General features: G+C 45.4%; 1 protein-coding gene across 3 annotated transcripts; it reads left to right on the forward strand.

Moving 5' to 3' along the window:
• Positions 1-27398, forward strand: LOC128326111 (dentin sialophosphoprotein-like). Of its 3 annotated transcripts, none has more exons than XM_053252274.1 (4): positions 1-95; positions 8609-8697; positions 18002-18070; positions 23957-27398. In XM_053252274.1, the coding sequence occupies exons 1-4, from the start codon at positions 89-91 to the stop codon at positions 25550-25552; spliced, it is 1761 nt and encodes a 586-aa protein (XP_053108249.1). In that variant the 5' UTR covers positions 1-88; the 3' UTR covers positions 25553-27398. The 3 variants fall into 3 exon arrangements, with proteins under 3 accessions (XP_053108249.1, XP_053108250.1, XP_053108251.1); XM_053252275.1 differs by having other exon boundaries at positions 2-123; positions 17917-18070; XM_053252276.1 differs by lacking the exon at positions 1-95 and adding an exon at positions 1469-1598 and having other exon boundaries at positions 17917-18070.

Here is a 27398-nt window from a genome sequence, read left to right on the forward strand (position 1 = left end):
ATTGGAGGCCACCAGGCATGTGCCCTGGCCATTTACAGGGCCTGGGTCATGACTTTCATTGCCGGGAAGAGCTTTCAGTTGCAGTGGTATGGGAGGTAAACACCTACTAATTTACCCTTAAAGGTAGGGTAGATTAGAGCTGCTGGTCCTCAGTTATTATAACGTCTGGAGAAGGTTTCTTAAGAAGTCTCTTGTCTTCAGAAGAACTCCTCTCTCAGGCTTCCAGAACACTCTCTGGCTTCAGGAACAGTCTCTCCCCACACATACACCTCCCCATAGGGCCTGCTTCCACAGGTGCATAAAGCATATCTCCAGCTTTACAATCCTTTACTTATTTATGACATGTTTATCCTGCCTTTCCCCCAAAGAGCTCAGAGCAGTGGTTCCCCTCTCTCCCGTTTTATCTGCACAACCACCCTGTGAGAGAGGTTAGCCTGTGAGAGAGGTTAGGCTGAGAGAGAGTGGCTGGCCAAGGGTGACCCAACAAATATATTTCTAGATCCTGGTCCCTTGCAGGGCCTGCCCTCCCACTGCACATATTGGTCCCTGGCCAGTGAGTGTGTGCGCTGGTCATTTGTGGAAGTATAATCTGGATAAAATGGGGTATTGAGCAGATCAGCTGGGAGGCCTCAAGTTCATTTCTTGGCAATCTTTGCTGGCCTAAGGAAGATAGGGAGCCAGGCTCTGATAAGTGCAAAAGATCACTGGGATGCCCAGCTTGTTGTTAAAAGTGTGGTATAAAGGTATCACCCTTAGTGTATAATGGGTAGTATAAAGGCATCAGCCTCAGTGTTCCACATTCAAAGTCTACTTATATAAGGGGAGATGCAAGCCCTTTACTATTTACAAGTCTTATGCAACAGCTGCTAAATACTACCACATTTTCAATCAAAGGTCTCTTCAGTGGTTATAAACAGAGGTTTGCCTCTCTATGTGGCTATGTGATGTTATTTCCTTTAAAGCACAACACAGCCATCGTTAAACTGGAGAATTTGTGCCCACATTGGCATACAGATTGAGTGCCTTGTCATGTTTGCTTGTGGGTCTATTTTAGTTAAAGGCTTGCATTTAGGTTAAATTTCAGCAGAGGTTCTTGAAGCAATTTATCTGGCACGAGGCATGTAGTATTTTAGAAAGTGGTGCTGGGTATCTCTGTGGATATTTTTTTTAAAAAAATCTGCAACCTTTTGGTTGTTGCTTTTGGGAAACATTAGCTCAGGTTAATGTCTTGTAACAAGAAAGCGGGACAGCAGAAGTTAAAATATTTGGACACTTTTTAGACAAACCAACATCCATATTTTTATACCTGTTTAAAAAGATCCTTTGCAATTGGAAATTCTGTTTTCAAAAAGGATCAACAAGTCTTTGTACAGTCTTGTATATTATGAGGCTTTGCAAATTAGGCTCAACCCCCCATTTTGCCTTGGTCTTTCAGCTTCATTGGACTGGGGAGGGCTGTGTCCAGTCAGAAAGTCAACAGGTGCAGCTTCCCCAATCACTTGCTAGATATGCTCCTGATGAATTTCTGCCTACTGCCTTCTGCATCTCTCCAAGGCACAGTGCTTCCCCAGAATGTGGCCCAATATAGTAACTATCTGGTAAGTGGTAGCCTCTTATTATCATGTCCCCTGCTAAATGAGCAAAGAGGCACCTTTTAAAAATGGCAATTCTCTTTATTTATCAGCGGGGAAAGCAACTGGCCCTATCTAACCCTACCACAACATCCCTCCAGTGGCTGTTGCTGGTTCTATCTTATGCTTGGGGGGGGGGAAGGTTGTGAGCCCTGTGGGGACAGGAAGCCATTTTATTTATTTATATCTATATAAACCGCTTTGGGGACTTTTGTTGAAAAGTGGTATATAAATATTGGTCGTATTCGTACCCCAAATAATCTAATAAAGAGAAATGCACTTTGTGCTTGCTCTAGACCAAGGTTTTCTAGCCCAACATTCTTTGCAAGAATCCCAGCAACTAGCAGGTCCTCGTTAGATTGCAGTCTTCTGCCCACCTCTGACATAAGAAAGCAGGAGACTTGGGCAGCTGGTGGTTTGGGCAGCTGAGGGTGGTATTAGTGAAGGTTTGCTGTTTGTAACCATTTTACTTTAGATCCTTTTAATAGAAGCTGAGAAATAGTTGCTAGCAAAAGTGACTCCAGTAAACAAGCACACCGTCTATTGACTGAATGGTGGAAGACTTACCTTCTTTGCTGAAGCCCTGGTTTCACTCCGAGTACAAATCTATAATTTCATTATACCTTAAAAGCTTTTAGGGCTTCATTTTTCAATAGTGTAATGACTACTTTCACTTGAGGGTGCCTATTATGTATATATATTTATATTCACATACCTGAAAAACCTACAATATAATATATATAATGACTATTTTCAGCAAGTTTTGTGTCACCTCGGTGAAATGTTTTTAGCATGGCCAGGAATTCCTTAACTAGGGGGGCGGGGTGAGCCACACTTGCTTTTGGACTCTGTATATGCTCAGAGGGAAAGAGGCAAAGTCACATCATACATAAACCGAATTAGTTCTTGGAGATGGTGACCATGTAGGATCTGGGCACGGAAACAGAGACAGAGGAAGGCACATTCAGACAGTTCAATGGGCTTTATTATAGAAAGTTGCCCATCAGGATAAAATTCAAACAGGCCATCCAAATTAAACATGTTTCCGATTCAAAGTGTAGTGCAATGTGCCTTAGCTATCAAATGTGTGGCGTGCATGTGCAATCGGTAATTACAGCTGTCTAACACATCCTAATAAAACATTTAGAGAGAAACAGAGAGAGAAGAAAGAAGAGAGGGCTTAGGAATGGGAAGGCAGTGATTAGTAGGGAGGAGGGAAGGGGGAGCAGGCTGAGCTGTTCGTTGAATAGGCATCTCACCAGTTCCACAAAGAAGGCTTCAAAAGGATTTGTTCGTCGCTTAGGGCACGAGGCTTGGAATGATGCAGGCTTCAGGCAGTCCAGCAGGCTAGTGGTAGATGCTCAGAGCAAGGCAGAGAGAGAGAGAGAGAGAGAGAGAGCTAGCTATGGCTGGGTAGTCTTCTCACTATGCAGCAGAAGTCACAGACAGTCCCTATCTATGGATAGAATTCTTGCTTCAGCCCAGCGGCTTGAGCAGCTACCTCTGGGGATCGCTCTTGAGCAAAGGCCTGCTGGTTAGGCAAAGCTGGCTGGCCGGCCATGTCTGAGGTGGCCTCTTTTATACAAGCTGGTCCATTTGATCTGTCATGAATCTCAAAAGTGTAAATTGCTGTCATCCTCTAGATCCTGTTTCCTGACAATTACCTTTCTCACCTTTCTTACATGGTGAAAGACAAGGCAATAAAAATGGGGTTCCCAGGCAGTGTCTCATCCATACACAGACCAGATCTAAGCCTGCTAACTCTAGCAAAACAGCTCTGTCATAAGCCCAAGATAGCTATGCTTTTTATCTTTAGTCAGTGAACAAAATGGCCAAAATGATAAAATGTCAGAAATGAGACAATGAAAAGACTGGAAGGGCAAATTCACAAGCATTGACTGACACCTTGACTAATGTTGCACAGTGAGTAAAGCTGCACTAGCAATATATAAGAGAAGCTGCCATATACTGAGTCAGACCATTGGTCTATCTTGCTCAGTATTATCTTCACAGACTGGCAGCAGCTTCTCCAAGGTTGTAGGCAGGAATCTCTCTCAGCCCTATCTTGGAGAAGCCAGGGAGGAAACTTGAAACTTTCTGCTCTCTCCAGAGCAGCTCCATCCCCTGAGGGGAATATCTTACAGTGCTCACACTTCTAGTCTCCCATTCATTTGCAACCAGGGTAGACCCTGCTTAGCTAAGGGGACAAGTCATGCTTGCTACCACAAGACCAGCTCTCCTCTCCCCGTAGTTGCACTAGCGCACAGGGATTTTCATAATTGCACTATTTCACAAAAGTTCCCTTTAAATATAGGAGGCATGACACAGTTGTGCTCCTGTTGCACAAGTGCAAACATGCTTGTGCTAGCGCAACATTAGTCTGGAAAACAAGCTCCTGACAGAGCACAAGTAGTTAGCACAGCAGCCTTGCACTAGTGCAATGTCCTTGTGCAAGTGCACCATTAGGTTGCAGGAGGTCATAGTCCTTATGCCCACTTATGGAGTGCTATGTTTGGGTTAGATTAGGGTGTGTTATGTGTGCATTAATGATCCTACAAAGAAAAGAAGAACCACACCAGCATAACCAAAAATGAAACCTACTAGATGCAAAAAATTAATTAATTCCACAGATACATTTTCCTTTGGGCGGAAAACGGTGGGTAATGTGGACTGGAAACAGAAAACAAAAATTGCAGGTAGTTGTCAAGAAAACACACACACACAACTGAAGGATATGACCTTTATTAGGACCAATGTCCTAATGCAAATTGGTCTTATTAAAGGTGTTAGTCTGCAGTTATTTTTAGATATGTTAACAGGTTCCCTGTTTATAAAGACACTGCTGTATCCAGAGTTAAAGATAGCAAACAAAACAGAATGCCATTTATTTTTTAGCAGGGATCAGTTGAATTATTAGAACTGGTAGATCACTGTTGAACTATTTCCCTTGCTGATTTTATGAATGTGCCAGGAATCATGACACTAAGTTCCCCCCTCTTATATTTCTGCTAATCTCTATGTCAATGAGTAGACCCATATTATAGTGTGTAGAGGCCTTCATCACCTCACAGACTGGCCACAATTCGCAGTTCTGCTCCCTCTCCCCCACTCTCCTGTCCACATTCAGATCAGTGAGTCAGTGAGACTGCAGAAAGGAGGGGAAACTGGCTGTGTAGGTTTCCTGCATAGCCAATTACGCCTGAGCTGAGGGAGGAGCTTCCTCCCTCAATTCCAGTTCCAGGGGACGCAGCCTGCGGTTCCGAATTTGGACAAGGTGCAGGCTGCGTCCAACCTCGGATTGCAGTGAGGAAACTCACTACAACCCAAGAGTTCATATTGGAGGTCCAGATCTGAAACCTCAGTTTTGTCACTGCCCCAACCCCAAATTCCATGCATTTGCACATAACACCCATGGAACCTCTGGCCTATTCTACTGCGGTTCTGCGTTACGTGTGAATGCAGCTACTGAAAATCTAATTCTGAACTCACATAACATATCTATTTATTGTCCCTCTTTGATTTTTTAAAAAAATAGATCCAGGGTTTGGCGTAACTGGGTCTCAAGATTCTAGGGGTGCCCCCCCCCAAGCAGTTTAGTTTGAATTATATTAGTGCAACTTTGAAGCTGTGAGTAGAAAAACATATCCACCAACTATCTCCTGCACTTCTGCACTTCATTGCTGCTGCTTTGTGTTTCATGTATTATTATTATTTGTAAATGGGGGTTTAAATTTTTAAATAGAGATATTATTTTTATATTTATATTACCTGTACCTTTGTATTTTAATTATGCATAGCTTTAATTAATGAGAGGAGAGCTGGTCTTGTGGTAGCAAGCATGACTTGTCCCCTTAGCTAAGCAGGGTCCACCCTGGTTGCATATGAATGGGAGACTTGATTTGTGAGCACTGCAAGATATTCCCCTTAGGGGATGGAGCCGCTCTGGGAAGAGCATCTAAGCTCCAAGTTGCCTCCCTGACATCTCCAAGATAGTGCTGAGAGAGATTGCTGCCTACAACCTTGAAGAAGCCGCTGCCAGTCTGTGAAGACAATACTGAGCTAGATAGACCAATGGTCTGACTCAGTATATGGCAGCTTCCTATGTTCCTATGAGGACAGAAAGACATTTCTGCCTCAGGCAGAATATTCCCCAGAAAGCAATCTGGGGAGCCTCCCAAAGGTTGAACCCATCATTTCAGCTGACTCCAGGAAGAAATTATAATATCTCTCTCTTTCTTTCACCCCACACTCTCCATTTCAAATAAGAAATGTTTTAACAAATTTTAATTGATACGTTTTATGCGCTATTCTTTTTCTTTTCCTTTTCTTCTTTCCACATTGGAGAATGTGGAAAGAAGTTCAACCGACCAGATGCCCTTCATAGACATCAAATAATCCACACTGGAGAGAAACCATTTAAATGCTTGACGTGTGGAATGAGCTTCAGCTTCAAGGAATATCTTACTAAATATCAAAGAACCACACTGGGGAGAAGCCATTTATTTATTTATTTATTTATTTATTTTTACATTTATATCCCACTCTTCCTCCAAGGAGCCCAGAGCAGTGTACTACATACTTGATTTTCTCTTTCACAACAACCCTGTGAAGTAGGTTAGGCTGAGAGAGAAGTGACTGGCCCAGAGTCACCCAGCTAGTTTCATGGCTGAATGGGGATTTGAACTTGGGTCTCCCCAGTCCTAGTCCAGCACTCTAACCACTACACCACACTGGCTCTCTATACAAGCTTGGAGTGGGGAAAGAGCTTCCATCGGAGCTCATACCTCTCTTCACATCAAAGGATCCACACTAGAGAAAAACCAGCTTATAGTGTGGAAAGATCTTCTGTCACAGGAAGTCACTTATCTCACCTCCAATAGCCCAATCTGATGACTGGTGCAAATAAATCTCAGGAAAAGAGCCACATTATCATGATCATGAAGGTGTTTTCCCCCAGCGTGAGGTTCATCCATTGCTCTCTGGGTGTGCTGACCCCTGTGATTCCCCAAATGCAGGAAACTCAACTGCATAATTAGTGGCTTAGGCTCTGGGTATTTAAGAAACATCTTCTTCACCATGAGCCGCACCGCCTATTAAGATCAACTAGAGAGGTTCGCCTGCGGCTGCTGTCAACTCATTTGGTGGCTACTTGGGAATGAGTTTTCTCTGTGTCTGCCCCTGGACTTTGGAATGCGCTCCCCATTGAAATAAGAGCCTCCCCATATCTGGCAACTTTTCAAAAGGCACTGAAGACACATTTATTCACCCAGGCTTTTAATTAGATCTATGGTTTTAAATTTTTAATGTTGGTTTTAAATGATTTTAATGTTTGTTTAAATGATTTTAATTGTTTAATTGATTCAGTTTTGCTTTTAATTGTTAATTGATTTTCATTGTTTTGTTTTTGTTTTGTTGTAAACCTCCCTGAGCCGTTTTGGAAGGGTTGTGTCTGTGTGTATGTGTGTGTGTGTGTATGTACACACACACACACACACACACACACACACACACACCTACCTATATCTATATTTATATCAAATAAATAAATAAGAAAGAAAGAAAGAAAGAAAGAAAGAAAGAAAGAAAGAAAGAAAGAAAGAAAGAAAGAAAGAAAGAGAGAGAGAAAGAAAGCGAGCGGCTAGGCTCAAAGTGAGCCTGTTCTCACAACCACATATTCCTGAGTAGGACGGGGCTATTCCAGGAATCCATGGTTGACTGGGGAACCAGGAGACCTCCCAACCCAGCAGCTCTGAACCTGGGTAACCAAGATCTACAACCCAGGTTAGGAGGCAGGAGACAAAGAGAGCTGTCCAGCCTTTCTATCTGGGCCATTTGCAGCACCAGCACAATTAAAATGTTCCTGGGATGCCAGTCACCATCAGTACAGTAGCGGCCGGTGCGGGTGCTGCTGAGGGGTGGTGAGAGGCACCTTTAAGCATAAATTAGAAGGTGCTCACCTCCACTCCAGCAGCACCTGCAAGCTGCTCTGAGCTGCAGTGCACCACCCAGCATTCCCTGCAGTGGGGGACTGGCACTCACCTGGCTTGCGCAGAGCCGATTCCCCGCCAGCAGCCATGTCGATCCCCGCCAGCGGCAGAGTTGATCCCCCACCACAGAGAGCACCGGCCACTACTGGTAGCCATATTTACCATAAACTTCTGTGGAAAGCAAGGCCAGGCAGAGCAGAGCTGCTGCGATACTGAGGGCTGTCTCTGCTGCTCACGCAATGCATTGTGGGATATGTGGAGGCCCCAGCTCCCGATTTCAGCAGTGGAGAATGCTGCTGCAGCGATTATGTGGGTGGACAAGTTGAGGAGCCCAAAGGAGGCTCTGGTCATCTGGACGCATGAGGTAAGAGTGTGCCTTCCCTCCAGCCCACCTCTATTTGTCTGTGAAATGAGTCCACTATCTGCTTGACTGTACGGGGAAACTCCGCAGAGCACCAGTCAGTCACCTCTTCAGTGGTGAGATGTCAAGTAATGTGCCGTTAGTGACTGCAATTGTCAGTGGTCAGGGAAGGTGCGGAAACCTGGCTGTCTGGTTAAATAGAAGGCTTGTGACAAACAGCAAGAAGGTATGTATTATAAGCCTCACAAACATAGTTATTATGAGTAGATTGACATATAAGTCAGCTGAATCAAGAGTGTCACCAAAATGTTACCTTTCAGTAAGAAAACACCTGAGAATCTCAAAAGGAAAATGTGGGTGAATGGATCCAGTAATCATAGAACCTGGGACTTGCCTGGCATCCATAATATATATTATCTTGCAAAAACAAGCCATAAAATATACTTATCTAGTATTCTGCACGAGTGTGGAAAGAGGAGAATTTCAGTATAGTGCAAAGGCACATAATCATTTCAAGGACAAAAGGGGGGATTAGTGGGTTTTTGTTTTAAGACCTTGGTAAGTCACAGTTAAGTTGCTAGGCTCCAATTGGTTGCCTAGAAGCTAAAATACTGTTTAAATTCTTCCAGGGTACCATTTTAGGTTCAGACCTAGAAGAACGGACAAAGAAGACATCCCTAATGATTCTAAGATATTTCATTGCAGCACTGCAAATAAGGTAGGTGTGATGTCCTTTATTTTAACATGGGGGAAGGAACTGATATTTTTTTTTTAAAAAAAAGAACAACTAATGGATGTAGATGTTTTCCTATCTCAAACCTTTAATAAATTGATGATTTGCATTGCACTGATTTGCATCTGGATAGCAGAACAGAGTTTTTAAAAGGAACAGACAAAAGATTAACAGCAATTAGAATCCTATTGCGACCAGAGGCCAAAGTGTGACTTTGTCAAGTTGCAACATAATTATGATTCACAAGTGTGTGTAACAATATCTGCACCACAGGTAGAAATTCCAAGAGGTTCTGCTTTTCCCAGAAAAGAGATGCAGTAATGGGGAGCGTTGATGATTGGGTTTCTGCTCTCATGCAATAAGAGTAAAGACACAGAAGTCTTATCAGAAAAAGAAGTAGCACCATTAGCTAATCACAAATTGGTGTAAAGGATTATATTGTAGAAACAGCAGCTCTGCTTCTGTCTGAGAAAGGACAATTGATCAACGCTTTGACCTGCGCATGCTTTCCATGCAGAAGGTCCCATGTTCAGTTGCTAGTCAGTGGTATTTCCAATTTTAAAATATCTCTCAGGCAGGAGGGCCAAAAAGCCCTACCAGGAAACTTTGGAGTGCAGTCTCCGGTCAGAGTAGACAATTGGGCTACAGATAATTTTGTTTGTTTGTTTGTAATATTTATATCCCGTCCCTCCAGTACAATACTGCTCGGGGCAGCTCACAACAGTAAAACAATAAAAGTAATAAAAAATTTAACACAATAAAACAAATAAAACACAATGTAGAGTAAAAGCAACTAAAGAAACCCAAGTAAAATTAAAAATCTACCAGGCTGTAGTAAAACACATTTAAAAAGCCTCTCTAAATAAGTTGAATTGTAAGATCTTAAAAAAAAAAAAAAAAAAACCCTAAGGGAGGGGATAAAATAGTATCTATTTTAATAATAAAAAAAGGTCTAAGGAGATGCATCATCACTTCCGTGACCAAGAGAGGGTACCCTGCTTTGACTCAGTACAAGGCAGCTTCATGCGTGCTATGGAGTTTTGTTTTGGGTGAGGGAGTTAATTCAGCCGCTATGTAGATTTTGCGGCAGGAAATTTACCACATGAAGCATTTGCCATCTGGTTTTGTGGCTGTTCCTTCAGCCGCGGGATACAATGAGCACAAGGAACGTGAACTTTAGAATTCATCAGAGCTGTTTGAACCTGTGTTCTGGAAAGTCTCAATGTGACTAATTTTCCACCAGAACACGCTCTCCTTGCCTCCATCCCCATCATGCACAAGAACAGGTTCATTGACAACAAATTAAAGCAAAGAAAGCTAATGGCCAGATTCAGTCGTAAGATGAAACCGGAGGTTGGCGAACCTGCGGCTTCAATTTTAAACTGTAAATCGCACCACAGATGTTCATCCAACTGCGGTCTGTCAACCTCCGGTTCCAGAAGAGGGGAGCGCCAGGGCTAATCCCAGCAAGTTCCACAGCCCAACTGTGGGCAAAGCATCGGCACATCAGTGGAGCAGCTGCAATTGGCCACGGTCTGGAAGCGCGGAAATGCCAAGCGTGATTGTGCATTTTCAGAGTGGTACGCCCATCCTCAGCATGGAAAGGGCATTTACATCCCCTTATATGCCATGCCATGCCAGCGCTTCTTTCCAGTGATGGCACTGCCGCCCTGCCCCCAAGAGCCCTGCACCAAAATAGTCCTATACAAGCATGAAATCAGAAGAGGAGGTCTTGGGGGGCACTATTTTCCTGTTACTCGGGAAAGAGAAGGGGCCATGAAGAGTTCCTAGTAGAGGATATGTATATGAGGGAGGGCAAAGGATCCTGGCGGGGGGGGGGCTGTCCCACCATGACCTAGGATGCTGTTGCAAGGAATCACCCCATCAAAGTAGTCCATGCAGATCAAACTACTCTCTTGCTCTGCTGGCAGCTTGCTGTTGGTGGGCTATCCCTCTCATTAGAGGGCCAGACCAGTGGGGAGGACCATGGGGTTGTAAGCCCTAGGTATCCTGTCAGACTACATGCTCATGAGTTGATCTAACCCAACAAACGGGGCCCTGCTTGTGTGGGACATTCACTATCTCTGGGAAAAGATAGAACCTTTGCACTGCAACCCCATCCACCCCAGGGAAGCCTTGCGCTCACCCAGAGGAGATTTTGATGCTCCATGTGTCAGACTCTGGCCGTGTGCACAGACGGGGGGAACACTGGGTGCATGGACAGATATTAAAACCTCTTCACAATTCCCAGGTTCAGTCTGGTGTTGTGCTGTATGCAGATCTGCTGGGTCAGGGAATCATGGGAGAGGAGAGCCCTGATTTCCAGGGATCCCAGGAGAGCGAGGTTGTCATTTCAGGGCACAAGCAAGGGTACAGATGCCCACATGGGCAGGTGGGCTGGCAAGGGGCATGCTTTGACAGCTACTTGGTGGCAGTCACCAAGACAGGGCGAGCAGTTGCTGGGGTGCCCATCCCCACCACTTTCCTACGTAGAGCAGCCTGGCTCAATATAGAGCCCCAATCGTGAGAGAGTGGTCCATGGGAGAAGGGGTGGTTTTATCATCATGCATGATTGGCGATTCTGCTCAGCAACTCTGTCCCCAGTGACGGTTCTTCTCATTAGTTGTGAGTGTGTGATCCCATGGCCTGACACTCTTGTGAGAGAGCTGTCCATGGGAGGAGGGGTTGTTTTGTCATCACACATGATTAGAGATTGTGGCTGACACCCCTGCCCTCTCCCCGCAGATGGTTCTGCATTCCCATGGCCTGGCACTCTCTCGAGTGAGCGCAGTCCACCCCATGTCGGCATCCGTTGGCATCACATATGAAGAGTCTTCCTTCTCATGGGCCCCCTTTCCCCAACCTTTCGGTGTAAAAAGGTTTGCTTGAGAATCCCTGGCTAGGGGTGCCTTTTAAACCCAACACCGGGTACCCCTCGAGCCATTTATTCCCCTCCTGGCATTGGAAAGGGGTGCCCTGCTTATGTTGCCACCTGGAGTGTTTGTGCATGTACATCCTTGCCGCTTCCTTCTCAGGGAGCAAAGCACTTCGTGCCATCCTGTCATCCCATCCCCTTTCCCTCCTGGTTACCAGATGGGCGGGGAGCAAGGGACAGAGTGAAGCGGGAATGCCCCTTGTGACTCTGCCGCTTGACAGGCTGACAGGCTTGGGATGGGACGTGGTGGTGTCCCTGTTGTCAGGCAACTCCATAGCTGGAGAGGAGATAGGAGGGGAGGGGCTGGTGCTTGGAGAGAATCCAGCGAGAAGCATCGCAGCCATAGAGCAGCCGCGATCCCTGGCATGTGTGCGCTGCCATCTCTATGACTGCGGTTTCAAGATTGGCATGAAACCGCGGTTATGGTGGCATCCAGGATAGGACATAATGCTTTGGCAGCCAAACCTCAGGTCTCAGTGGTGAACCTTGCTGCAAACCAGAGGTCCAAATTAGAGTTTGGCGAGGAAAACTGCAGGTTGCTCTCAGCTTGAAACTGCGGTTTCAAGAATTAGGACGTAATGGAGTTTCCAACCGCTACCCAGTTTATCTCTGGTTTTGTGTTACATCTGAATTCATCCACTGATATTAATAGGCTCCTACACAGCAGCATTTCACACATGCAAACTGAGACATGCATCTAATATAACAACCCTTTTAGCTTTCGAAGTCCTGAGCTCCCTGCACTCTTGCACACATTTATAACAACTCTAGTCCTCCTGCAGTAGCCAGCCTGGAAACCAAGAAAGTTTGCTTCCTTGGGTTTTATTCTTGTCTTTAGAAAAGATAAGTTAGAAAAACATAATTGTACTGCAGTCTGTTATCAGCAGCCCACTGCGAATATCACTGGCATATGAAATGTCAGGCTGTGCACTGCACGGTATCTTAAGTTTCACATGCATGACTTTTCTTGCATGTTCACTAGAGACAAGATATAGCCGCTCACAGATTTAACTTTTAGAGAGCCTGGGGAGGAAGCAAAGCCCAGAAGAATGCCAATGCTAGCAACTCATGCTAAGACAATTTTAATAAGGCATTCCCAAGAGGCAGAAATAGGGAGGGGTAACAAAAAATAGAGAATGATTCTGATAAACAGGAACAATTGGAGGATATGGCCTGCTAACCGCACTATTTCATGGATGAAATAGAAACGTGCTTGTAACACCCCTATTCTCACATGAATGGTCACTTTTTGAGCTTCATTCTCTTCAAAGCATTGCTAAAGGATCACTAGTATCTCCTACAGGTGACATTTATTTACTTTGCAATAGTCTTTCTCCTATTGGTTCAAAAGCCAAGAGGTATTAGGACAGTTCTTTGAGAAAGAACAGAGTTCTACTAGAAAGAACAGACCTAGACCTACAAGATGTGAAGTGTCCAAAATATACTTTAGCACTACGGTGTGTGTAGTGGCTGACAATGCATGGTTCTTTAGAGTATGCAAGTGCACTATCACAGAATCAAACAATTTTAGAGCTGGAAGGGACTTTGGATGTCTTCTCGTCCAACTCCCTGCTCAGTGCAGGAAACTGCTACAGCATCCTTGTCCAGCCATTGTTTGAAAGCTTCCAGCAAAGTAAAGCCTACCACTGCATGAGGCAGACTGTTCCAGTGTTGAACAGCTGTTACAGTTAAGAAGTTCATCCAAGGCCGGGTTCAGATGAAATATGAAACCGGAGGTCCCTTCACCTCTGATTTCGTTAATTGAACATCTGAACATGGTGAACTGGAGTTAAAGGGGAAAAAATGGATCTGTAGTTTCCCTCCCCAAACTCCATTGGTCACCTTCAGTTAATACTTGGTTTCACCTACTCCAACTGCAGCTATGCAGGGCCAGCGTTATATTTGAATGCCGGCACCGCAGTTTCACCCCTCTGAAACCGAAGTTGAGGGAGGAAGCTCCTCCCTTCCTCTATTGGCTGTGTGGGCTGTCTTTCAGGAAAGTCTTTCATTGACTGCAGGGAGGCCCCTCTCCCCAACATCCAAAATGCAGACAGGAGAGCAGGGGGAGCGGGGCACAGAACTGCAAGTCCATTGGACATGCGGTTCCATGCTATGTCTGAATTGGCAACCTAGTGTCTGGCCTAAATCTTCTTCCTTGTAATTTCAACCCGTCTAGTCCTACCTACCCTCAGGAGCAAGAAGGAACAAGTCCACACTTTCTATATTACAGCCTTTCAGATATTTGAAGATGGCTATCCTATCTCTCCTTAGTCTTCTCTTCTTCAGGCTAAACATACCCAACTCCTTCATCTGTTCCTCACTGGACTTGGTTTCCAGACTCCTTCCCATTGTTCCTGACCTCCTCTGAACCCATTCCAGTATATCAATATCCTTCTTAAAATGGGAGGTAGGTTAGGCTGAGTGAGAGAATCCACCTGGCTCAACATCACCCAGGGAGTTTCACACAGTCCAAGCAGGGAATCAATTCCAGGGTCTCCTGAGACCTAGACCAACACACTAACCACATTGGCTCTATTCTTTACATTTATATTAATGCTTACCAAAGTCAGCTGGCATGGGCAGAACCCCTTTGGTTTGGGTTCTCTTGGCAATTGCTTGAGAATCACTCACCCATCTGTGGAAACCTTAAAAGCCAAAATGGGTTAAAAAGAATTTTTCAAGAGATACATTGGCTTTAACCAAGCACAATAATTAGCTCTTGGTACTTTAAAAAGAGAACATTGGGACACCTCCTTCTTTTTACTGCATGAGACATTTCACATCTGTCTACTCTATGGATTCATTCTGCAGCTTTGTTTGGCCACAAAAGGAGAGTGTTTTCTCCTCCTAAATTGGGACGTTGTTCTCATGATCAGAGGAAAACCCATTATTATGAGTTCTCTGCCTTCCCCTGTAGCTTCATAAAGTTTGGAACCCTGAGTTAACTCAAAAATATATAACATAACCTGTCCTTGCTTAGTGCAGAACAACTGGGCCAGCCATAGAAACCATGATTAACAAACTGATGTGGCTTCTCTGGTCTTGGGTGGCAGAACAGGCCCTAGGCTTAGTGTTGATAATTGATGCCTCCATGTGTACATGTAGTGCTATGCCCTCTGAGAACAAAAATTCAGCCAGCTGTAGTGTCTACAGTAATCACTACCAGATGTTTTCAGGGTAAGTTATATCTTTGGGAAATGGACTGAGGGAGCAGTAATCTGTCTAAAAAGTTAGGAAATTCATTTGTCATCATCAAAAGAAGGAAAGAGGCTCAGATCCGAGACTGTGCGAGGAAAGGTATTACTCAGGCAGTAAGGATCACTAAATGTTTCTAAATACACTTTATTCTCTCTCTTTTTAAAAAAATTAAATTTTTATTAATTTTAACAATATCTTAACATTCACAACATATTGAACAAATATGGACTTCCCGCTCACACCTCCTCGTGAATCACGAACTATAAAATTAACCCTTGCTATAATAATAATTCAAAACATAGGTCTAAACCTTACAAACACGATTTTGATCTACCCAACCTGCTAATAAATACGCTTTATTCTCAATAGGCTTATTGAGACCAGCAGGTGAGAGGCAAAGAGGATTTTCATCAGATTGCCTGCAAACACCCTTCTTTGTGCCAGACAAAGCTCTCACACTAAGACCCGTCAAATGTTCCAAAGAAAGGAAATGACAGATTAGTGGTCCTCAAACACAGGCCCAGTTTCTGCCACCTTCAAGCTTTATCCTACTTACGAATTATGTGGTACAAGCAAGCGATCATGTCATTGTGAGGTCTTCTTTTTGCACTTCTACATTGCTAAGAATACTGCCTCCCTTTGCAGGGGCCTACATATTTCCAGACTTGCTGTGGCTTGTCCCAAAATAGTGCTGCTACCACTGTACAACATTCTCAAGGGCCTGTGTGGCATGGATCTGAATAGAATATACCACAGCTCAGGGATTCTCACACTTGGGTCCCCAGATGTTCGACTACAATGCTGATCATCCCCAGCCACCACAGCCAAAGGGTGTGGTGACTGTGGGTGATGGGAGCTGTAGTCCAATAACATCTGGGGGCCCAAATCTGAAAGCCTCTGCCATAGCAGATGAGGAAGGCAAGTCTTCTTCATTTAGCTAGGCTTCTCTGTTTCACAGCTCCCATCTCACCTAGAGATGCATCAAACTGTTGTTTATTTTATTTTATTTTATTTTATTTTATTTTATTTTATTTTATTTATTTACTACAAAAGTCTCAAGGTAGTTAACAAACAAGTAAAAGCAGCCAAACATTTAAAACAAAGATCCGTTTGATGGTTTAAAAACAACCATCAACTAGGGATAATGGTTCTCTATCCTAGTTCTATATTTATTAACAGCATTACCTGTTCCAACTACCCCTATTTGCCAGGGACAACTCCTACTTTCTGGTATGTGTCCTTGGTAAAGCACTGTCCACATTTTGTCCCTAGTTTGCTTTTTAAAAAGTTCTTCTTTTATGTTCTTCCTGTGAATCCAGTTCACTTTTTGAGGAGAAGTTTGCTGAACTCAATAGAATTTACTCCAAATTAAGTGTGTATATGGGGCAAACTGACTTTAAGCAAGTGATGGTGGTGTGCTTATTTTGTATCCAGTAAATAGCCAATTTATTGGGGGCCAAAGAGTGCACAGTGCATTATGGGGATCCTTCCCCCGCTCCCTGGATCTAGCCGGGATCCCTGCAGTCTACAGTCACAGATGGCAAATGATCGGAGAAATGGAGTTAGGAGAGTGCTTGCTCTCCTAACTTGTTTTACAGGATGGCTGTGGAGGTGGGTTTGCTGTTGAGGTGCCGCCAGGATCGGGCCTGATCCCAGTGGTACACACACAAGTGCAAAACTGGCCTGGGCATCCCCAGCCCGGTTTTGCACACACGTGTGAATAGCTTCCTTGTTGTTTTTAATCAGGGACTGCAAACCTACTTACTTTTCTCTCTGAGTAAACATACATAGGGTCAAGCAGCAAGCATCCAAGACTATTGCATATTCTGAGGTTTTCAACAAAATGGTGTAGATTACTAGCAAACCCTGTTTCTGAAGCCAGTGCAGGCCACAGGATTGCAACGGAAATGAATACTGTGTACAGGAAGAAGAGAAGACCCTGCAGCAATGTGCCCAGAGGTGAATCAGGGGGAGGCTCAAGCAGTAATCCTAGATGTAGGGAAGGGGTTTTTACAAGTCTCCAAATGTCCCTATTTTCATCTGCAAAAACTTGGAAGTTATACAGTAATGTTTAGAACACAACGCTCTTTTATTGTGAGTTGTATATCAATTCAGAGAGGTTATTTAAATTCTATGCAATATTATCACAATTAGAATTTTAATTCTGATCTTAAGTCAGTCTATCTATCTATCTATCTATCTATCTATCTATCTATCTATCTATCTATCTATCTGCTCATTTAGGAACTTAGGAACATAGCCAGCTGCTGCCATATACCGAGTCAGACCATTGGTCCATCTAGCTCAATACCCAGACTGGCAGCAGCTTCTCAGGTGATCCCAAAAGAACTTGTTGGTTCTTCTGGGATCACCTGAGACCTGGTTTAGCTAAGAGACTGAGCTGTGAATGAAGAGTCCCCTGGTTTGAATCCTATCTCTATGATGAACTGACTAGGACAGGGTTTCTCAAACTTGGGTCCCCAGAGGTTGTTGGACTACAACTCCCAGCCAGCATTGCCAGCCACAATGACATTTGGCCTTGCCTAAGGCCACCTAATGGTGCAGCAGGGAAGTACCTTGCCTAGAAATCAAGAGGTTGCCAGTTCGAATCCCCACTGGTATGTTTCCCAGACTACGGGAAACACCTATATTGGGCAGCAGCGATATAGGAAGATGCTGAAAGGCATCATTTCACACTGCATGGGAGATGGCATCTATTTACCAAGGAAAATCACATGGCTCTGTGGCCGCCAGGAGTTGACAGCGACTCAACGGCACAACTCTACCTTACCTTTAAGGCTATCTAGTGCAGGAGTTTGGGTCTGCAGAGGTTGTTTGGGTCCACAGAAGTTTGGTCAGCAGAGGAGTTTGGGTCCGCAGAGGCTGTTTCATTTGGCCGTTGTGGTTGGGATGATGGAATTTGTAGTCCAACAACCCCTGGCGACCCAAATTGGAGGATTCCTGCACTAAGTGGCCTTAGGCAAGGCTTTCCCTCTCACCCCCCCCCCGCATTATGGAGATAGTAATAATATGCAAAGTACTATTAAAACTTACGTTTCATTTCTACACAGGCTACGTCAGTCTTTCCAGTGTCTTTCTGCTAAACAGTGAAGTACTCAGTGTCACTGCTGAAATACACTTTCCATTTCCTCATAGGAAGGAATCCCAAGCATGAAGACGCTGCTTTTGCTTATAAATATTCTTGGCTTAGCCATTCCTTCCCCGGTAAGTAACCAAAAAATCGATACAACCCAATGAGGTGTATCTTACCTTACACAAACTGATATTTGATATTTTATTATGTAGGACCAAATAAAGATAATGTTTGGTTCTTAAGAGCTATATGGTCCTGTTCTTATCCTGCTCATTGTAATATCCAGGCATTTTAAATTGGACACATGTTTATATGTTTTGCCGAATATGTTATAGTGCAGTGGTTTTCAGACTCTGTTTTGAGGACCTCTGGAGCTGCTTGTCTAGCACCATGAGGATCTCCACACGAGCCGTGTGAAGAGGCTTACCGGGTGCTATAGGGAGAGTGGGCTTAGCCCCACAGACGAGCAGGGAGCTGTCCCTGGGCAGCCAGATCGGCCACCCACATGACTACTGGCTCCATCATGGAGCCGGTTGGAGTGGCAGGGATTGGGGGCTGCTCGGCCCCTGGATGTCTTCGGATGCCCCATGCAAGTGCGTGGGGCTTTCTGGGGGGACCCCCGTGCTGCTTGTAGCCTCCTGGTCAGGGTCTAGTCATGTGTTGCCACGCCACGGAGCTGCGCCGCAGCGGCACACAATCAGTAGATCAGGGTTAGCAGAGCGCTCGCTCCACTAATCTCATTTAAGAGTGTGTGTGTGTGTGTGTGTGTGTGTGTGTGTGTGTGTGTGTGTGTGATTTAAGCAGGCTAACCACCGAGAGCCACACGGCTCCCAGCAGTTCCCATGATCACAGGAAAGCGGGCTGGGCCCCCTTAGCCTGCTTTCCTGCAGTCGTGAGAATAGCCTCCATATCTTCCTGTAAATGTCCTAGAAATCTCTGCAATGCACAGGGATTATGTGAAGGGACAGGAAGAACAGGAGGCTCAGCATTTGGCTTGGGAAGAAATAAACTATTTCTTCACAACTCAGAAAGTAGCTTGGTTTATTCTGAACTCTGCCATCCTCCCCAATGATGTCATGACTCACAAGGAGATGACAGGGTCTCATCCTTCCCCCAACCTTCCTGGTGAGCCTCCATGCTTCCCATCATCCATCTGACCATCAACCTGCCTACCCAATCGCTTCCCATCCCATCCCTACAAACCCCTTCCTTCCCATCCACTATGGTTGCTACTCTGGAGGTGGTGGCAGCAGTGGAGGGAGGGAGGGAGAGAGGAAGGAAGGAAGGAAGGTCTCTCTTTTCCATCCTTTCTAATGCTTGGTGCACTGCTATGGCCGCATGTCAGATACAAAGAGAGCTGCTGTGAATTGTAGCTTTCTCAGTTCTTAGGAAATTACATTTCCCTGTTCTCATTGCATCTGACATGCTGCTGCCTGTAGCAGCTTGCCAGGCATTAGAGAGGTTAGGGCAGTAGAGAAAATAGGAGGGGTCTTGGAGGCCAGAGGGAGGAAAGCTCAGTAAAGGGTAGCTTAAGTTCTCCTCTGGCTCAGAACTTGCAGGGTCAGAATGCTTGCCTAATTTTGAGGTCAGCATTACAAGCCCACCGAGATTCATATTTCCAAGCCATGAATTTCCATGAATTACAGGGACATTACTAATTAGCTCACTCACATAGTGTAACCATCAAAAAGAGGATAAAAGGCAGTATATTCATGGTTGTGTGAACCCACAGGAATCCCTCTATACCAAGTTGCTCAGAACAGAGTAACCCTAGTTTTGTACCCTGATCTTTAACCAGGTAGGAGGAAAAGAGAGATGTCCTACCTTTTTGTTTTGGTCATGTGGGTGCATTTACCTTTTCAAGTAGCCCCCAGGAACTAGCAGCCATGTAAACAATAGAGAGCTGCAGCTACAGGGGTTGCCAGCCATGAATGTGCTGGTCTGCAAGCAGAGTCTATGATCTTGTTGCTTGCAGTACCTTCAGCAGGGTTGGGCCTGCCTCCTGCCCCTTCATGGCCAAAGAGGACAGCTGATTAGGGCTGCCAGTCTACTGGCAGTGCAAAGCCTGCTGGGAAGGCTGACTTGATCCACGGAGAACGTTATGGGGCTATTCTCACGATCGGGAAAAATTGGGCTAGGAAAGCCTAGCCCGATTTTTCCCAATCGTAAGAACCACCGGGCTCGGCTGCGAGCCTGGTGGTTCTCCAGCGGGTAACCCACTTTGGTAGCCCTCCTCTTAGCTCGGGTTTGCAGAGCGAGCGCTCCGCAAACCCGGGCTATCTGGTAGTGAGTAGCCATGGCGTGGCTCTGCGCCATGGCTGTTCACGAGGAGACCTCCGGAGGGGAGGTGAAAAGCCACCTCCCGGCTCCGGGGGTCTCGCCAGCATGCCCATAGCACTCGCACAAGGCATGCTGGAGCTTGCGGGGGCCAATTGGACCCCGCTCCCCCCAGCCCCCGCCGGCTCCGTCACAGAGCTGGCAATCATGTGGGCAGCCGATCCAGCCACCCAGGGCTACTGCCCCAATCGTCTGCGGGGAGAGCGGGCTTAGCTCGCTCTCCCCGCAGTATCATCAAAAGTGGGTCTCACTGATCATGAGAGCTGCCTCTTTGTTGTTCCAGCTCTGAGTTTCAGCAGTGGAGGCCTCGCTTGCCTTAATAATCTGTGCACCGGATTTGGTGATCGAAACAGAAGTTCTGCTCATCTGTGGCTATTAGGGTCGGAGCTGTTTGCCTCACACAACCCACCCCCATATGGTCATGTGAAAGGGCTCATTCTGTGGCAGATGCTTAATAGATTTCTCATCAGACAATATGAAAACTGTTTCCTGAAAGTGGGAAGTTCAAAAACCCCTGGATTAGAGCAAAACTAATATTCAACAGTGTATACAGTTCTCCTCCCTGCCCCCAAAACCAAAGGTATTTTATATTTGGAGGAAAAGAAGGGAGATGTTCAAGATGATTGCATGAAATGCTCTGTTCTAGACACTGTTCTGAGCCTAGCTGCAATGGTAAACAAAACGCTCCTAAGGAGAACAGCCTCCTTATTCATGTCTCATTCCTTCTTGCGTACAAGTTGGCTTCCTCCGTTGAAAACAAATGAAAAGCACACAAGAGATTTGTGTGTACATCTGAACACACATGGAGCTGGGATCAGTAATTTAGGGGATCTTGTATGTATTCTTGCATACTGTCTTCAAAGTCCAATAAATGGCAACATTGTGGAAAATAAAAAGTTCAAGAGAAATTCAGAGACCATTTTTAAGGACACGGGTAATGGCCCTTTGTGGAAAATAGGCTTAACTTCTTAAAACTACAGACAATGCTTCTTCAGAGTGACACGAGGTCAGCCCCAAACCTTCCTGTCATTATTGCTGCCTAAGGGATATTTCACATAGCTTTTGAGGCTGACCACTTTTTTGCAGCTCATGGGGAGGGTGGCTCATGTTTTTCACCATCTTAGCATCTGATGTTCCCTTAGTGAAGTGATTGTATAAGAACTTTGACAACGAATGAATCAGTGAACCACTGCTCTGCTAGCAACCCTAAACTAGGTAGATCTGAACTGCAGCGTATGCCTAGCACTTTGCTACAGAGGCACACTGGAACCTGGGCTGAAGACAAAAGGAATCCAGAAATATTTTATTTATTTATATGGATAGACCATGTTTTTAGCCAAATCCCTCAAAGCAGTTCACCGTGACTATTCTGTCTATGGAATCTTAAAAATTGTCATTCCATAAGAGGTTTGGGGATTTCTAACACAGAACTCATCAGGGCTATTCTCATGATCAGGCGAAATCGGGCTATGGGAGCCCAGCCCGATTTCGCCTGATCGTGGAAGCCACCGGGCTTGCAGGCGAGCCCGGTGGCTTCCAGGCGATTAACTCGCCAAACTACCCACCCTTAAACCAGGTTTGTGGAGCAAGTGCTCCGCTAACCCAGTTTTTCTAATCATGAGTTGCCACGGTGCAGCTCTGTGCCGCAGTAACGCACGAGTAGACCCCCGACCGGGAGGCTTAAAAGCAGCCTCCTGGCTCGGGGGTCTCTCCAGTATGCCCTGTGTGCTCACGCAGGGCATACAGGAGCTTCTGGGGGCCACGCGGCCCCCGATCCTCCCAGCCCCCACCAGCTCCGTAACGGAGCCAGCAGTTGTGTGGGCAGCCAATCCAGTTGCCCAGGGCTGCCGCCCTGCTCGTCTGTGGGGAGAGCGGGCTTAGCCCTCTCTCCCCGCAACCCCCCCTAGAGGCTCTTCTCACGGATCGTGAGAAGCGCCTCATCACTTTCTAATAACAGTTCTTAGTGTTAGTGTGTTTGCATTGATTTTGACCATGCCCGCTAGGTACATCAGCATTATTGAACTGTGGTCATTGTTATAGATCAGTCTCTGCATCAGCTAGAAATGCTTGCTGGAATATTTGTAGGTACCAGGCTACAAAGACTGGCAACTTTGAAACTTCTGGATGACTATCTTGCATCTGGGTAGGCAAAAGCAGAAGGAGACACTGAGGCTATTCACGCTAGTGTACAAAACCAGGCTAAGGGAGCCCAGCCCCATTTTGCACACTTGTGTGAACCACCAGGATTGCACCCAATCCTGCTGGCTACATGGCAGCAAACCCGCCTAAGTAGCCTCCTGCTAAAATGAGGTTACGGAAGCAAGTGCTCCCCTGACCTAATTTCTTTGATCGTGTGTCTGCCGTGGCTGCTTGCAGCTGTGGCAGGCACACTCAGAGTGGGAAGGGTGATCCCAGTAATACACTGCACAGTTGTGTGGTGCGTTATTGGGGCTCTGGAGGCTGGGATGATGGGCAATGGAACATCCCAGGACCCCGACCCCGGAGCTGTGGGGAGAGCCACAAGGGAAGCCGCTGCTCGTCTGAGGGGGAAATTCGCCTGCCTAAGAACGAACAGGAGATCATCTGCGGGGAGGGTAAGCGAAACCTGCTCTTCTTGCAGACCTCCACAGAGCTCTTCTCCTTGATCATAAGAAGTGCTCCAATGGCTTGGTTCAGACACTGCAGGCAAATCATGGAGGTCATCCACACAATCAAAAACTGTGTTTTACCCAAGTTTGGGAGCTGTGTGGGCTCCCAATTTTCAGTTGTGTGGAAGCAAGGTAGGAAGGGAAAGTGGGGTAGAAGTGATTGCGTGGAAGCAAAGTAGGAGGGGAAGCTGCATAGCTCTTCCTCTTAGCTTACTTCCACCCAATTGCTTCTACCCAGATTTTCCTCTTATCTTGCTTCCACACAACTGAAAATTGGGAGCACACACAGCTCCCAAACCTGGATAGAACACAGTTTTTGATTGTGTAACTGACCTCATGGTCTAGCTGTCAGGACCATGCTACAGGATCACACACTTTCTCTCATGCTTCAAGCCCCTTCCTGGTTTGTGGTCTCGATACATTGCCATTCCATTGGAATTTGGTAAAATATAGGCTCGTTCATACAACCAGAGCTTCAGTAGGAAATGCATCCTACCCAAGCTTAGCTGCTCCTTGCACTCCTGTTTTCTGATGATGTGGAAGTTAAAAACAAGGTAGGAGGTGGGGAGCCCAGCACAAACCAATTGCTTCCAATTATGGTTGGGAGGCAAACTATAGTTTGTGGTAACCATGGTTTGCCTGATTTGGATGGAATGGCAAACTATAGTTACCATGAACCAGGAAGTGAGGGAGGGAATTGGAGCATGTGAGTAGAATAGGAGGGAGCTCATGCACCTGAGGCTTGGACCTGGTAGCCAAGTCATGGTTGGCTCTGTGACATCTGAACCAAATCAATATTATAAAGCTGATCAAAACAGAACCTGTCGACTGGCACATAACACGTTCTAGGACACAAGAGCTGGCTAGATGTCATCATATGCTTTGTTGACATTAGAAAAAGCAAGAGTATTAATGGAAGACTGCAGTTTAATTGACTCTTCATGCTTCTGTGTGTCACTAACTAAAACATCTTGGTTTAAACATATGTTAGATTCTTAATCTCTGTTTTTTTATGCTACTCCTTTGTGACAGATCAAAAAGAGTGAAATTCTACTCAGAAGAGGCTATGGAGGCAATATTAATGCAATTTATGCCGATAATGGAGTCTTAAATACTGGTTCTGCTAATGAGAATGGGGACCAGCAGAATGGAAATGATGGCCAACAAGAAGAAGATATATTTCTTAATCTCACCAAAGAATATGTTATTGCTGAAGAAGTATCTACAGTTGATTCAATCCCTCTCCAAGAAGCCTATCAACATGAGGCTGAGAGTCTGGTGCTCTCTAGGGACACCAACCTTGAGCAGGCCAAAGGCAACAGTCAGAATAGCACACAGGAAACTGTGGACCCATATGCTAAGTTCCCAACAGGGAAGGATGTTAATAATCATAATCCAGACCTTACCAAGAAGAGCAGCAATGTTGAACAAAATAGCACTGAACGTTTGAGAGAGAGAAATGGAGTCCATGCTCCCATATCAACAGAACACCTTGTCCCTTCAGAAGCAGGTAGCTTTGCTGACAAACAGCATATTGAGGAATTCCACCCTACCAGTGACCTGACGACAACAAAAAATGTTGGTGTACTATACAGGGATCAATATCATAGTTCTGATAGCTACCATTTTAGTGATGAAGGCATGCAAGAAGATGACCCAGGTTATGCCGATGACTCAGATTCTAGCCAGCAGGAAGAGAGCCAGAGCAATTCCAGTCAGCAGCCTGGGGAACCAAATAATCCAAGTGGTTCAAATGAAGAAGGATCAGAACATTCCAGCACTTCAGGAGACTCAAGAAGCCCAAATGACTCCAATGGCTCCCCTGACTCTAGCAGCCCCAATGACTCCAGCAGCGACAGTGACTCTAGTGATTCCAGCAACTCCAGTGATTCCAGCAGCTCCAGTGACTCCAGTGATTCCAGCAGCTCCAGTGATTCCAGTGATTCCAGCAGCTCCAGTGACTCCAGTGATTCCAGCAGCTCCAGTGACTCCAGTGATTCCAGCAGCTCCAGTGACTCCAGAGATTCCAGCAGCTCCAGTGACTCCAGAGATTCCAGCAGCTCCAGCAGCAATAGTGACTCTAGTGATTCTAGCAGCTCCAGTGACTCCAGTGATTCCAGCAGCTCCAGTGACTCCAGTGATTCCAGCAGCTCCAGTGACTCCAGTGACTCCAGCAGCTCCAGTGACTCCAGTGATTCCAGCAGCTCCAGTGACTCTAGTGATTCCAGTGATTCCAGCAGCTCCAGTGACTCTGATTCCAGTGATTCTAGCACCTCCAGTGACTCCAGTAGCTCCAGTGAATCTAGTAATTCCAGCAGCTCCAGTGATTCCAGTGACCCTAGTGATTCCAAAAGCTCTAGTGGATCCAGTGACTCTAATGATTCCAGTGACTCTAGCAGTTCCAGTGAATCTAGTAATTCTAGCAGCTCTAGTGACTCCAGTGATTCCAGTGATTCTAGCAACTTTTCTGAGTCCCAAAGTTCCAGTGATGCTGATGATTCCAGTAGTCACAGTGATTCAAGCAGTTCCAGTGCTTCTAATATCTCTGATAGTTCTGACAAGAGTAGCTCCAATGATTCTGGCAACTCCAGTGATTCTAGCAGTTCCAAATCAATAAACAAGAAGTAGATAAATAGACCTGATGACATCAAGAGACATCACCACTAAAGTAAAAGCTGCAGCCTGTAAACAAAATATGACCCAACAGTAGAATTGGGAGCAAAATTGTGAGAGTGGCAGGCAGTGAAAGCACTTGCAGCGATCCTGAGGCAACTTTAGAGTCCTTAGGAACATTTCAGGATTTGCTTTTGTTGCTGCATTGCTCCTGAAGGCATGAAAGGCAAATGTGATTATTTTGTTTAAAAATAATTCCTAACCATTTCCAGATACATTTAGTATCTTCAATTCTGCTCCATTAATCTGGCCATTGCAAAAGGCCAACTCAAAAGGCCAAGAAAAGGCTTTCTAAAAAGTACTCTTGCAAAACTATGAAGCTATTCACAAGCACAAGCAAAACTGGGCTAAGGAAGTCCAGCCCAGTTTTGCCTGCACATCTAGATTGAGCCAGATCCTGGTGGTCCTACGGCAGCAAACCCACCTCTGTAGCCACCCTCTAATATGAGGATAGGAGAGAGAGTGCTCTCCTAACCCACTTTTTCGGATTGTCTGCAAGCCCTGGCTGCTTGAGGAGCCTCCCAGCCAGCTTAGGGGAGGAAGGAGCCCCATAATGCACTGTGCATTTGCGCGGTGCATTATGGTTGCTCTGGGGGGGAATGTGGGGTGATGCTACCAGTAGTAGCTGGTAATTGTCTGGGCGGGTGATCTGCCTGCTGAAGAAGGAGCCGTGGGTCATCTGTGGGGAGGTAAGCTTTTTAATGCTTCCTCCCCATAGCCCTCTTGCCCTTTCTCACTGGTCATAAGAAAGGGCTCTATATTTCTTAGGGTTCTCTGGGGAACTCAAACAATCCCCAGATTTGTTTGGGCATACCAGGATAGTTACATCTGTCTTCCGTTTGTAGTGAGGAAGCACTCTTAAAATATATATTTACACCGGTTTAGTAATTCCCTCTTCCCAGAGATTCCTTGGGATTTTAGTACTGAGGCGAGGGGATTAAAGATTTCTAACACAGCTTCTCAGGATTATTTGGGAGAAGCCATGAGAATTAAAGTAGTAGAAAGCCAATATAAGTAGGTGATATAGTTCTGCTTTGATTGCTATTTGCCCTTCAGCAATTCACTAATAGCAAATACTGCACAGTGAAGGTTGCTCCCAAGCAAATCCTATGGGGCATGGTGAACTCCCTCAATTACAGTACTAGAGCATTTCCAAAATAGTTCGTGGTGTCTTTGTACTATTAGTTGCTGCAAACCGGTCTACCTTGAAGTTAGCTTAAGTTATTTTAATCGGACTGCTGATTAAACTGAAAATTAATGCAATCAGATGACAGATTCACTGTGCAGTCAAATACAACCAGCATTAACTCAACTCTTATATGCTGGAACAAAGTGAAGATACGCAAAATTTGCCACATGAAAACAAAATGAGAAGTGCTATTCAGACTTGGTGGGAAATAAATCCCTGGGTGCAGGTACCATCACTAATACCAATAGGTTTCTGTTACCAGAATGGTGCCTTAATACACCTTTTGGACAATAGACTGTTGTCTTCAAAGTGCTACAACTGGAGGGAAAGGTATCCGCTGCCCATATTGAAGAAGATAGACAAATCCCTCACTCTTGCATTCTCTGTGGGGTTTTTGACATTTGTTTTCCTTACTTATTTCGGGAGCTGTGGCTTCCTTTTAGACCTAGGGTGTGGAAACCTTACAACACAACAAAGTTAGTGTGCTGAAACTGTCAAAAGGACAACCCCAGGCTGTGCTGTAAATATCCTGACAGAACTGGGCCAAAATCCCTTTCAAGATGCTTAGAGGAAATTATAATTTTAAAAAATAAACACACAGATTGCAAGCTC

Source organism: Hemicordylus capensis, chromosome 5 (genome assembly GCF_027244095.1).
Source record: "Hemicordylus capensis ecotype Gifberg chromosome 5, rHemCap1.1.pri, whole genome shotgun sequence".
In the NCBI taxonomy this organism is placed as follows: domain Eukaryota; kingdom Metazoa; phylum Chordata; class Lepidosauria; order Squamata; family Cordylidae; genus Hemicordylus; species Hemicordylus capensis.

What these genes read in the sequence shown, in the direction of transcription:
- LOC128326111 (XM_053252274.1), top strand. An exon ending in ATTGCAGCACTGCAAATAAG is followed by an intron (nt 8,698 to 18,001) that starts GTAGGTGTGATG and finishes ATTTCCTCATAG; the next exon opens with GAAGGAATCCCAAGCATGAA. An exon ending in GCTTAGCCATTCCTTCCCCG is followed by an intron (nt 18,071 to 23,956) that starts GTAAGTAACCAA and finishes CCTTTGTGACAG; the next exon opens with ATCAAAAAGAGTGAAATTCT.